The sequence below is a fragment of the Poecilia latipinna genome, unplaced genomic scaffold, assembly GCF_001443285.1.
Source record: "Poecilia latipinna isolate Pla-1442-1.1 unplaced genomic scaffold, P_latipinna-1.0 Scaffold4, whole genome shotgun sequence".
NCBI classification, from domain to species: Eukaryota; Metazoa; Chordata; class Actinopteri; order Cyprinodontiformes; family Poeciliidae; genus Poecilia; species Poecilia latipinna.
Window position 1 is genome coordinate 513116 of NW_015112620.1, and position 13537 is coordinate 526652.

General features: G+C 38.4%; 2 protein-coding genes across 2 annotated transcripts; both read right to left on the minus strand.

Moving 5' to 3' along the window:
* Positions 1-1090: 1090 nt before the first annotated feature.
* dand5 (DAN domain family, member 5) lies at positions 1091-4689 on the minus strand. The gene is made up of 2 exons (XM_015050874.1): positions 3601-4689; positions 1091-1792 (listed from the first exon to the last, which is right to left on the minus strand). Exons 1-2 carry the CDS (start codon positions 4087-4089, stop codon positions 1493-1495), a joined length of 789 nt encoding a protein of 262 aa, XP_014906360.1. The 5' UTR covers positions 4090-4689; the 3' UTR covers positions 1091-1492.
* Positions 4690-10114: 5425 nt separating this feature from the next.
* Positions 10115-13251, minus strand: LOC106961326 (tetraspanin-1-like). Its single transcript, XM_015055026.1, has 8 exons — positions 13145-13251; positions 11851-11922; positions 11207-11422; positions 10997-11071; positions 10774-10881; positions 10539-10667; positions 10344-10436; positions 10115-10218 (listed from the first exon to the last, which is right to left on the minus strand). Exons 2-8 carry the CDS (start codon positions 11905-11907, stop codon positions 10165-10167), a joined length of 732 nt encoding a protein of 243 aa, XP_014910512.1. The 5' UTR covers positions 11908-11922; positions 13145-13251; the 3' UTR covers positions 10115-10164.
* Positions 13252-13537: the final 286 nt, after the last annotated feature.

A 13537-nucleotide genomic window follows, 5' to 3' on the forward strand; every position in this document is an offset into this window, starting at 1 on the left:
CAAAAATAAGGAATCCAGCAAAATTATGAAGAAATATTGTGATAACTTACAGAAAACATATTTAAGAAGGCAAGGAATGTCCAAATAATTCATAATTCTATCTTCTAACGGGGTTAAGTATAGTTAATTGATTATGATTAAAATAAAGTAACATTTGGATTAGCCAAAGTACTTTTGTGCTTAATTTCTTCTGTTTTTAGCTTCATTTTTACTCATAAAAATGATCAAAAATCTATTTAAAGATCTTGATTTACTCTGGCACTCTGGATGTACCCCAAATCCAGTAGAGGGAATCAACAATGTGACCCCGACACAGTGTGGTCACACTTGTTTGGTTTATTTGTGATTTTAGTTTAGGACGTGAACCTGTTTTGAACTTTTTGGAGCAATGTCATGCAGTAGCACAATTGCACCACTAGATGGCACAAGTGGGACAGACGGTGCATCGATCTGTCTCGAAAAAAGACAGAATCGCTCCCCTCCAATCAGATTAGTAGCTCTTGGTTAGCTGCTCAGGGGATTTCCTCAGATGGTTTTTAAATAATGCGTATGTTTGAGATAGCTGTCTGTAATGTGCATAAATTTACAATGTAAAAGTTGTTGATATAACAATAAGCTGACATTACTAACTATTACGAGTGTGATTGATCACAATAATTAGACAAAGTCGTATGATTACGAATACAACCTGGAATAATTTCAGATGACAACATCGTCTCCCATTGTTCTCTCATTTCTCCGTATGTGTAATTGAGATGTTTTATATATGTATTTTTTTGGTAATACATTATTTAGGTAAGAAAGACCCGATAAGAACTAGTGTCTCATTTACACAGGTGTCCTGGCCAAAATGACAACAGGTCAAAGCAACAATACATTTCATACATTATTAAATGTCACAAAAAAACTAAACTGTAAGAGGAGTCAAATGACATGTGCAACAGTTGAGACAATCAAAATGCCTATGAAAACTTTAACAAATAAAAAATATATATATCTGACAGTGGTTTGAATGGTCAGCACACAACATCCAAAGCAAAAAAATACAACATACTATAATGATGGAAATAGCTGCATAATGTCGTTTGCTATCTAGAGCCTCAATAAAATCATAAACTTTTTTTAAAGTTCTTGTTGCTTTCCGTGTATAAAAATGGCATCTTAAATAAATTATATATCTTTGCAACCAAGTTGTTTTTACTCTGGGTTGTTATAACATAAGAACATCACATAAAAAAAAAAAATCCGGCATGACCAAAGTAGGTCATTTGTCAACAGTCATCGGTGGGACACTCCACCAGAGTAGTTTACTCTGAATGACACATTCAGACTTGTTCAAATCTAAAGCAGAACACACAGTTGCATACAAATGTGAGAGGACTTAATGCACATGTGATGAAAAATAATTGCCCCCCATTTTTAGCAGCAATCTCACGCTGATCTGACTGCAGACATGGATGCCAATGTTTTGTCCTTTTGGCAGCTGGGACTGTTACAGGTGGGTGTAAGCGGCAGCCTCGGCGCTCCTCTCCTCCCGGCCCGTCTCACACTTGCACTCCTCCACCACCATCACTCTCTTCTCCCAGACCTGGGCTCCACAGCGCAGAGGCACAGCGACTGTCTGAGCTTTGAAAGGGGCACAGCGGGAGCAGGGGGCCCGACGGTGGAAGGCCCCCGTCCCGGGACTCGGATCGGCAAACTCCCCCTCGGACGGGACAAAGAGCGAGCTGCACTGGCCGAAGCACAGCTTGTTGTACACTGTCACTGTTTGGCATCCATCTGCCGTCACATGCTGGGAGGAAGACAGAGAGGGCTGAGTTTGGGATAAACAAAGCGGCAGCCTTATGAGTAAACACACATAACAAAAAGTTGACTCTTCTTTAAGTAATTTTAGCTCCTTAAATAAACATTTGTAGTTTTAGTTTTTACATTCAAGTTCTTCTCAAAAATTTTGAGTGTCATCAAAAAGTTTGTGTTTTGATCTAAACCGTGAACCTCAGTATTTCAGTCAAACAACACAGCTGTAAATGTGAAATACTTCTTAACTAGCCAGTAGCATAAGTTCTGATCTCATCGTCCTGTTGCCATGCTGCTCAACGTACTATGAAGCGATGAGCTCATCTTCACCCTCTGAATTCGTCTTCGACATGTCAGTGGACGCTGAGAGGGTCACTGACCTCTGAGCTCGAGGGGATGCTGGGGACAGTGGCGGGATTGAAGAAAAGCGAGCAGAAAACTGGCAGCCCCAGCAGCAGGCAGGAACAGCACACGAAGTGCAGCGGATGTCTTGCAGCTTAAATGAACCTCCCAGATCGTGAGGACCGTGATAAATTGTGATGTGCTCTGAAGAATGTGTAACAGATCACATGAAAAGCTGTGATTTTGCAGGGGCTCGCTTCAAAACAAAGCGGCAGGAGCTGCTTTTGCAAATCTCCAGATAATTTCAACGGACTGTGCTGTTTAATTTGTATTGCTCCAAGATGCTGTGTTTCATATTATTGATAGTTATTGATAATAATTTATAATAATAATTTATCAGTGGCACAAAGGAAGCAATTCAACATATTTAGCTCTACCGACATTAATTAATTAATTAATTAATGTGTGCTTTTTAATTAAAGCACACATTAATTAAATGTGTGCTTTAATTAATGCCAGTGCTTTACTTTTATTTTAGAAGAAAATATAGAGCAAAATTGCTTCTTTTATTTAGAAAGTTATACTGAAAAATTATAGTTTTTATTTCACTTTAGTTCTCAGTATATACTATAGAATTTTGACGTAATTATTAATCAACTTATTCAGCAGAATAATCCAAGATATGTTTGAAGATTCATGTACTTGTAAATATCTGTCACTTTGGCGTATAAAACTATACGCTGTATTATTATGATATTTTGAAAGTATATAACAATTACATAATTGTGTTGTCTGTAGGGTACATTACACATCATATTTCTGTTCCCTTTAAATAAACATAAAATGTACTTACCCTGAAGGATTGACAATTGTTACTCAACACATACAGGCAAGTTATTGCATCTGTTTATGTGATGCAAATTTCTGCTTCAGGAAGGAATGTCCCATCTCTCCTTGGAATATTTTGACTACTTGCTCAATTAAGTGCTAAGAGTTTGGGGAGCAGCGGGGAGCGGGAGTGTTTGTTTCAATTTTGGAAGACTGTTTTTTTTTTTTTTTTTTTTTTATCCAGTTTTCATCTGAAAAAAAAAATGTTGTTGATGTAAACTCTGAGAAAAAAAAAACCCTAAATGAATGCTGTTTTGCTTTTTAACATCCAACATACTCAGCTGTGAATTTTGTGCTTTAAGCTTCTTGTGTATTAACTTTCTGCCGGGGGGAAACTTGTGTTTATGTAAGCATCCATCCCCATGTAGATTGACATAAATGACTTTTTTTTAATGATAAAATGATTTTATTGGTGTTTTACATCATTCAACTTTTTTGAGGAACTTGTTTGCTGTAAACCAGAATCATCCAAATAAGGGTGTGAGTCGATGTGTGTCTGAGTTTCACTCTGTTGAATAACTGAAATAAACTTTTTGAAGATATTTCTAAGTCATTAAAAGGAAACTTTCTTACCTGAGTAAACGGCACTGCAGTGCATGTTTGCTTAGTATCCTTCAGGTTAACAGGCAGTGACACCTTCCCTCCTTTATCCATGACCTTCTGCCACATCTGCAGTCCCTGTTTCTTCTTCAGATCTGCCTCTGCGGGTCGTTGAGGGCGCAGGTGGCGCAGTGGACTTACAGGGTCCTTGGGGGCTTGGGCAGGACCTGGACGGCCGCGAGACAGAAAGGCAGGGAAGGACAGTCTGGAGGTGTGGGAAGGAGCTCCCCTCTGAGCGAGTCCTCTCCTGAAGAACGCCGAACTGACCAGGTTACGAGGGTCCAGCTGGACAACCTTGACCGTTCCCTGCTCCGCTTGGCCAGCTCCACCACCCGACGATTCAGCTTCACCTCTGGACTCTCTCAGAAGAGAATTATAGGGAAAAATAAAAGCTGAGGCCGCCGAGGCGGGCAGAATGACCAGGCTGATGAGGAAAGCCATAATCTGAAAAAAAGACATCATTTTTGAGCGGAGACACAGTTGAATCAGCTGTAGAAGTACAGCAGATTTTAACACAAAGACAAAATCTCAGTAGAGAAAACCAGGATGATGGTCCAAGGTTCCAAACGGCAACCTTGCTGTCAGCGCTTTGTAATTGTGGTGGAGGGAGTCTTCTTATGTAGGCGGCCGCCAGTTCTCACCTGCTTTACAACGCAAGGAAGGTGTCGCAATTCCCACACCGGACCAGACATCGCACCAAGCTTACAGCCCCGGGCCATGGTTACCACACAGAGAGGGCCTCTGTTTCAAGATAAGTGTTAAAAAAAACCCCAGCAATCATAAAAACATCTGAACGGGGATTCAGATGTGTGAGATTTGAGAAATGATAACGTCTGGACCGACTCTAGACTTTTATTAGGTTGTAAGTGTGGCTTCGGTTTGTTTTAGCCACTGAAACCAAGTTAACCCAGAAAGTTCAACAAAAGCACACGCAGAGTAAAACCTTTCATGCACAGGATCAAACCTGACAGCAGACAGGCCAGCTTCAATCTTAAGTTCTACTAGATGGAGGTAAGGTTAAGATTTTTCCAGTAAAAGTTCCAATTTTTGCTGCCAGGCTTCCAGACATGGTGAGAGATTAAAAGATGTACATGGTCCAGTTAAAACATCAGGGTGTTTTTTTTATGATGTAATGAAATTCATATTATTAGATTAGGTGTATGAAAACAAGCAAACAAATCTGTAAGTCTTAAAGATTTCCTGTCGCACTTAATTCTGGATGTATCGTCCGTTCCAGAACTGTAATTTATTTTCTTCAGATGAAGCCACTCTGCCGTTGCTCTTGATGTGTGCTGGGACTCCTTGTTTTTAAAAATATGAATTCTCTTTTGACTGTCCAGCATTTGGAGCAGGTTATAATTTCATTCCCCTCATAAAAATCCCAAATTTGTCTTATTTTTTCTTTGGTTTTGGGGACATGTTCACTTCAGATTGTCTCCATATGTTTTTCCACTTCATGCTGCCAAAGTTTGAATAAAATGCTGTGGAACTGTTTTTTTTTTTTGTACCATGTTAATAAATTTGAGCAGTGATAGCTCGCTGATGCTCTTAAAGCTGCAAGCTAGACCAAATTGAAAAAAGTTTCCTAAACAATTCTCTATCATAGAATGCTTTTGAGATCTACTGCAATTCTCTAAGGATGTGGGGGGAAAAAAACAGGAAACCTGTTGGTTTTACTGTGCTAATTTATTTTCATCTTCATTTATTTTCTAAAGAAATCAAACCCTTTTAAGACGAAACAATTTTAGCTATTTCATTGTATTTTTATGTGTTTAATTAAAAAAAAAAACAACGAAATAATGTAAAACATTTGTCTGCAGAAGAAAGCAAAGATCGTGTCATATGTTGAATAAATTGATCATTCCCCAATCACCAAATGGTAAAAAAAAAAAAAAAAAAAAAACTATTTTAAAAGTGGAAGCTTAAAACTGTTGGTGCCGGGTCGTTGCCGTTGAACAATTCGGCTCCTCTGGCAGAGGCTCCTGTTAACTTTGTTTGTGAAGCCATGATGAGTTTATGTTCCCTGTGCAAACAAGCCGTGTCCTGTTCGTTTATTCCCAATGGTCGCTTCTGAGCCTCTCCGCCTGCCATTAGGCCTCACTGTGCCCCGTCGTCCGTGACGTGATCACACGCTGGCTGATTAGCTGACAGTTTTATAAGGAAAGGAGTGTTTGACGTTCTCATGTACAAGACAAGAAAAAACCTAACTTTCTACCAAGTGATGGTACACTATTTTATATCCACTTTATTTGTGTGCCCAATATGATAATCTACCACATTTGATGAAAGATGTTTCAACCACAAGAGGGCACTGTTTACAAACTATTTCCTTTCCTTTCCACTGCTGATGGCCAGAAGTATCACTTTTAGTGGCTTTCTAATAGTTTTTCTCTGTTACAAAGAATTAAAAAAAAAGAGAGGGAGAAATGATTGTAATAAAAATGATGAAAAACCCACTATAAAATCCAAATCCAATAAAACAGTGTCTGTTCCTGCATAGGTTTAGAGAGAGCAGTGGTAAATCATACCATATTTCCACCAGTGAAACATTGAAGGAGTAAAGAGTAAGGTCAGTTCGATAACAAGGTGGCAAAGTTTGACAAAGCCTTTCTTTCTTTTAGGTGTACCGAGTTTATTCTGCACAACTTCCTGTAAGGGAAAGCAGTCAATAAAGCCATATAAAAAGGACCAAGGTGTTAACTGTGAAGAGAAAGCTGCTCGGGGCAAAAATAATAATAATAATAGGCCTGAGTGTGTGAAGAAAGTGACACATAAAAGTTTAACTTTTAGAGAAACATTAAAGTTAACTCAGACAGCCACCTTTGTCAGAATATTAATAAACAGGATATAAAAGTCTTCCTTATTATGTCCTATGTGAGATACAGCCTGCTATATGACACCACAGTTTACAGGAAAATACGTCACTATCTGCTAGCTGATTTCAAACTAGTTGGATACGGTTAATGGATAACTTTGCTTCAGAAGTCTCAGTGTGACCAGGATCAGCTCTCTGTACCTCCCTTGATGCAGCCTGTGCCGTTCCTGCATGCGTACCTGAAAAGCGAAGAGTTGAAGCCTGGTAGGAGCAAAAGGAGGATGAGATCATCACATGATGGATTTATTTTCTGATTTACAACCTCTCCCTCCAGATAGCATTTGTTTGAGTGGAAAGATCCGGTATCAGCAGCTCAACATGTGACAACCCCGCCTGCGACTTTTTGGAGCGCCACTGACCAGACTCTAGTAAAACACACTCGAATGCCAGCGCATGCTGTACGACGTAATCAGCCGTGTCTAATGTAAATGGTAATGTATTAAAAGTAATTAACCTCACACGGCATAAAGTGAATTAGAACACACTTCTGACCATTTGGCGAGACCATATTGATCAAATGCACCTTTTCGTTCCCCGTGCAATTAAACAGCTGTTGGTTCATATCGTCTAATGCCAGGGCCCGAGCTCATGAGCCGCGCCGAGTGCACTAATCAGCTGCCACATGTGCAGCTATGCCAACACACAGGGCTCAGAGGGTTAATTAAAATAGGAGCAGAAAATGATGCAGAAACACACACTGCTTTGCGGTGTCAGTTGCATTATGTTGATTTGAACTTGTTTTGTCACTCCGCCCCTTCCCCCCGGTCTTGAAACACAGTATCTAATTTTAATAAACACAAAAAATAAGCTGACGGCAGATTCAACGAGCACACAGTCAGATCACCAAAAAATGGTGCATAGAGGTGGGAGTGTGATGATATGGGGCAGAAAAAGTGCAGAAATATTTTAGTGGTATTTCTAAATGAATCCAATCAAATATAGAAAAACTAATATTAACGCTTCAGGTCTGCAAAAATGAAAAATTCAAGCGGAATAGCAAGTCGACAGCAGACTATAAAAGCTTGTCTGCTTAATTTTGAAATAATGCATGCATGACAACAACAACAATAATAATAACATAACAATCTCTTTAACTTGCATTTGACAAATTAGCATAACACTGCAAGAAGAGGCTCCATCCAGATACATGTAACATAATCCAAGAATAAAACCTTTAGTCAGTTCAACATAAATGTATGAAATACAATCGCACAGAAAAAATAAAAACATGGTAACACCTCAACAAAGTATTGATGGAATGTGCTCCTCCATTTCTGCTTAGTCATTTTACTGTGTTTATTTGTTATTTATAGACCATGTGGAAAGAGCTGACCTGTGTCACAATGTGGTTAACTGTAGTCCTAAAGATAGGAGGAGTTGGAAATCTCATCAACAATCTAATCTACACAACGTCCGAGCTTTCATCTCAAAGTGCACTTTGCTTCCCTGACCTCAGTGTGTTGAGTGTCTGGCATCATTATTTTGTACTGTGGAAAACTGTAAGTCTTTCCACATCAGTTTCAAGTTTTAGTACACTGATTATGGTACAGTAAACATGGTATGCATTGTGCATGAGATAATCTAATATCAGAGAAACAGGATTGATGTTTTGGTAAAAGGATTCCAGGTATTTTCTTCAGTAATTATTGTGCTGAGCAGAAGTTTACATCCACTGATAAGTAGCATGCATGGTGTCTAAATTTGTACATTTAAAGAAACAAATGAAGATATGATTTTCAGAGTGATGGCTGTACTTGTAGCAACTTTAATAGTTTTAAAACCACATCTTGAGATGGTTCCCCCACCACAGTTTGGAACAAAGGCCCAGTTGAGACTTTACTTCCCGACACACGTCAAGAAGCAGCACAACCCGCCACATGTGCTGCTGATCGCCTTCTACAATGCCACTATTCTGTCTGTCCTGTGTTTCTCTGTCACTGTGAGGTTTGGCTCGTTTGCAAAACAGGACCGGACCAGACTGCAACACACAATTAGGTCTGCAGAGAAAATCATCAGGGCTGACCATCCTTTAATCCAGGACATGTACAGGTCTGGGGTCAGGGAAAGAGCAGCTAGCATCTCTTGAGACTCCTCACATCCTGGATACAAACTGCTTTGTCGTTTACCTTCAGGCCGGTGTTGCAGAGTGCTATTTGCATAAAAACAGCTGCCACAGAGACAGTTTCCTCCCCCAGGCTGCTTCTCTGATGAACACTTAACAGTGTCCAGATCAATACTATGCACATTTGCACTAATTTGACCTTGTCTTCCTTTTTTGTAAAAATGGAACGTCCAGGAGAACATGAGAGATTTAACGTGACGTCCTCCTCATGTTAAATCTGCCAAAACTTTCATAATACTGAGGCCTAAAGGCTCGGTCTTGAGCTCAGTCTTTGCCATGCCCTTTTGGAAATCTGCAAGTTTCATATATTTTGGAAAATGTTTTTGGAGCAGACGCTTTTCAGCTGACATCTCTTCATCCCATGTTGATGCTAAACTCAGTTCAGGGTGAACAGTGACACCAGAGTCCCATCATCTCACAGCTGCTTTCACACATCCTGGCCAATTTCTTTTCCTTCCAAAAATTTCAGCATAGAAAAAGCAGGCTGATATTAAGCTTCTAAAACGCCCTTCACATAAACCCTTCTTAGATAGTTTTTGATTAAGCATAAGCAAGAAAGCTTTACAGATGGATTATCTAACTCCTGGAGGAGAACTCCATCGTATTGGAGCTGGGAAATTAGTTCAGACAAAATAACTCTTAACCTGGGTGAACTGAATTTAGAACTGGGTCTTGATACGTGAACTGGAACTACACAGTTATTAAGGTAGAAGTCCATAATAAATAATTTGCCGAATACTGGTGGAAATGTATGGTAACCTATCTGTATAATTTTAACCAGGTGTGGATTTGAGAAGATCCACAATAAATTCAAACATGGTTCTAGAGTCAAAAAGAATGGTCCAAGTGTCTCACTAAAATCCTAAAATCTTGAATATAAAAATCATACTGGTAGCAAGTGGATTAATGTGAAACTTCAGCAAGAGGTCGGCCTTTTATCTGCAAAATTATGTGCAAAATCAGACATGTGCAGCAGTTGGAAGATATCTTACTAACAACCTCAGAAATCACACCTTTCTCAACGTATGTGTTCTGTTCTTTATGTTTATTGCACAAAACTGCACAAACATGTTACAAAGACAAAATAAATCACATTTCTCAAACAAGACAAAGTTTCATTCGCCGTCCCTACACAATTAAAAAATACAAAATAAATGCATTCTATTATTGCCATAAATGTGAGTAACATAAAGCAGACATAAAAGCTCAGCATAAGTCACCTCCGTGTGCATCATTACATCTCAATGTGGAATACATCAGCACAAACAACGTCAGTGGAGGTAAAGACTTCCTAGAACTTTAAATAAGTCGCATTATAAATATAAACCAAAGGTTTTAAAAATGCACAACATATTAGTATTCCTTCCATATTTTAGTGCTTGTAAAGAGTGATAACACTGCAAAAAGAGTGTCATCTGTTCATGTTTGAATCAACCTGCTTGAATTAAATATCAGGAAAACTTTTTACATAAAAGGTGATTTTTTTTTTATTGCAACCAATTCCATTATCTTTTTTTATCATCCCCAGGGCGAATCACTTTCACTTTTTGCCAGCATTGCAGTAGAGAACCATAGAAACCACCATGGCAGCGATCTGTAAACAAAGAAAATTCATTATTGGTTGATCAAATTCAGTAGCATTTAAAACATTTTTTAAGAATCTCTACTCGGTACATTTAAAATAAGAAAAATAGAAAATCTAATTAAATACTGATTTACCTCAAGGGAAGCTATTCCAATAGCTACACCAGCAATGATAATAGAGTTTTCCTCCAACAGCTCCACCAGCTTAACAAAGCAGCCTTTAACGTTCTGAAAGGGAAACATTGGGTTTCACATGAGGAACAGACCTGAGAGGTAGATCTCCTTTGTATTTGAATAAGAAGCTGAAACAGAAATGAGTTGGTTTCATACCGATATACGTGCTAAATCTGAAGTGCATGGTCCTGTGCTAGAGTGGCAGCATGGTGGGGGGTATTCACCTCCGATGTTAAAAGGGGAGCCATAAAAATCTGTGTAGTTCTTGTAACCACAGCAACGAGACTGAAGATACATAAAAAAAATATAATTACACATCTCCTTCATTGCCTGAGTGGAATATATTGTACTACAATAAATAAATGGCTGATAAAAGAAGTATATTCAGTACCTGCTCCATGGTTATATTCCAGAGTTCGGTCATGCCTGGATCTTTTCCATAGTTTGCTTGAATATCTGTTATTACATCATTCTCTAAATTGTTGAAGATTTGATCAACCTGAGAATGAAAAATCAAAAGTAACACATTGTTGTTATTTGCTTTAAAACAAAAAGATCTGATCTGTAAAATGTAAGATCAGGAACGTCCTGGATTACGTTCCACAATCTCTTACCTCATCGGTGAAGACGAACAGCACGATACCCCCTGCAACCTCGACGATGAAGATGATCAGCACAAGACTGAAGAACTAAAGGGGGGCAAACAATATAATATGTTTTAAAGAAATTGTGAAAATGAATTGTTTTACATATTATAAATATTTTTCTTTGCAGCAGTTAAATTTATATTCTATGTAAGTGTGGCAATAGTAAGGATTACCCACCGTCAGCAGCATACACCTGTTCTCGTTGATGGCGCCGCAGCATCCCAGAAAGCCAATGATCAAAAGCACAGCGCCCACTCCGATCAGCATATAGCCTACATAGTTCAGCTTGAAGACCTCATCTGGCAAATCGACCACTTTCTCCACCAAATTCAGCAAAGAGTCGCTGTCCACCGTCACCCATATACCAACTCCCAAAATGACCAAACCTGCCAACTGAACGAGCAAAGAGAAACAAGAGCATTAGAGGAGCAGAAACAAGCAAACAGTGAGAGAACATGTAAATGATGATCATCCTCCTGGACATGCTGGGAAAATCAAACTATTCAAAATTATTACTCAATAATTATTCTTATCAAATGTGGTATTTGTTTGAGGATTTTGTCATATCAAAGAGTTAATGGCAGGATTTGTCATGTTTTCTCTTCAGCATACCACCTAATTTTGTGGAAAAGCACATTTTTAACTTCTCAACCAGATCAGATTTCGATGAATATCTTCCACAGGATGAAATACGAAAATGATGGTTAAATGATGCCGTATAATAGTGTTGCTGACAGTGGGTGGTGTCATCCGCTACAGTTTACACAAGAGAAGAAGTTTCACAGAAAAGAAGTAACGCTTTTTCTCTTTTCCCAACTTACAAAGATGCCACCGTTGAAGATGAACATCATGACTTTAAGGAAACCTGTGCAACACATCTTGGCTGATTTTGGCTGGTGAAAAGAAGAAAACAAAAACAAAAAAAGATTAGTATGAACATAACAGATACTTTTTTTTTTACTTGAAATGAACAGGGTGAGGCACAGGTTGACACAGAAAACGTCAAATAGGATTACACTGTCAAACATTAACCCAGGCAAACTACAAAAAAAAACAGAGAGGAAGGTTCTAATCTTCTTTAAATATTGCAAGTTTTTCTTTCTCGCATGGGGCACAGTTTCGGTTTAAGCATTAAGCTGAATAATCAATGCTTTATTTTAAGTCACTTGACTGTAAATGGTGTACGTTAAGCCCGGATTTACCACAGCATGTAAAAGTTACCTGCAGCCTTTCCCCTTATGTCTAAACACATTCTACATATTGCTTATATAACTTCCTAGTGTGCCAGTGTAATTTATGGGAGCATATAAAGGTGGTGGCTCATGTTCTCTTCAGTGGAGAAAGCGTTGCCATGATTTCTCAGAGTTGATGACTGACATTAGCTTTCTCTAATTAACTGTTTCCAAGGGTTTATGGGTCCAAATGGCACTCTGTTCTAAAAAAAAAAACAAAACGCTTTGATATCTTCCTGGAACAAAAGCACCATAAAAAAAACAAAAAAAAAACAAAACGCACATTCACCTTTGAACCTATCATTGCCCAATTTATTCCTCTACCTATTCCCGGTTGAGCTCAGTTTTATGGTTATTGAAGTTTTTTTTTCTGCCTTTCCTTATCAAAACAGGCAATAAAACACTCAGGTGACAGCAGGAAACCCAATGCTTGCCTGACTGCCTTCAGTGGAGACAAGAGGACAATTTTATCCAGTGTACATGCTGTATATTATCATTTCTTTTTAAGAAAAATGTAAAAGTTTGATAATTCACTTGTTTTTTGTTTTATTTTTGTTTTTTTCTTGTGCTTTCTGTTTAAGAGAACAGCATTGGACTTTGGATCTTCAGTTGGTTGGGACTAAATGGCATAAAAAAAGAGAAAATAATAAAAAGAACGTCTGCGACTGAAAAGCACAATCTTGCATCAAATGATCAAACTATGGGATAAAATACTGGCTACGGCTAAAATGTTGGCAGAATTCGTCACTTCTTTGACTTTTTAGACAAAAATGTACCTATATGTACTTTTTTTCTTTTGTTTTTTTTTTTTAAAGTCAAATCTGTCTAAGTTCTGCCCTGATAAGTATTTTGGCAAAAGGTGCAATAAAGCATAAGATCATACCTGTACCGCTGAGATGACTGTGTGTCCGTTGAGGTCTGATGCTTCAGGAGTGTGTACTCAGCGAGGCTTGTGGCCGTCCTTATATCGTTCACACAGACGCACGTAAGCTGGAGTTCGTGCCCTATATGTCATCAGGAAATGTTTTTAATCTGATAGGATGACAAAGATATATTCCTGATGACCAAAGTCCATCCTCAATATGCTTTCATGTTCCAAACGTTTCCAAACAATTCATGATCAAACTAACTTCAAACAGCATGTTGAGCAACTCTAACATTTAAGACAATTTGATTTTGAATTAAAACTCCAATGAATGAAAAGTAGAGAGCCTTTAGGAAAAAGTCATATGACTTGACAACTTGTATCAGAGGTTAATTAGTGATGTGAATACGT

Bases quoted from the DNA above. Each gene is read 5' to 3' on its own strand.
- dand5 (XM_015050874.1), bottom strand. From the start codon at position 4,089: ATGATGTCTTTTTTTCAGATTATGGCTTTCCTCATCAGCCTGGTCATT. The intron at 1,793-3,600 runs GTAAGAAAGTTT...TCTTCCTCCCAG, and splicing joins CTGCAGTGCCGTTTACTCAG to CATGTGACGGCAGATGGATG.
- LOC106961326 (XM_015055026.1), bottom strand. From the start codon at position 11,907: ATGTGTTGCACAGGTTTCCTTAAAGTCATGATGTTCATCTTCAACGGT. The intron at 11,072-11,206 runs GTGGGTAATCCT...GCCCCCCTTTAG, and splicing joins ACAGGTGTATGCTGCTGACG to TTCTTCAGTCTTGTGCTGAT. The intron at 10,882-10,996 runs GTAAGAGATTGT...TTTCATTCTCAG, and splicing joins TGTTCGTCTTCACCGATGAG to GTTGATCAAATCTTCAACAA.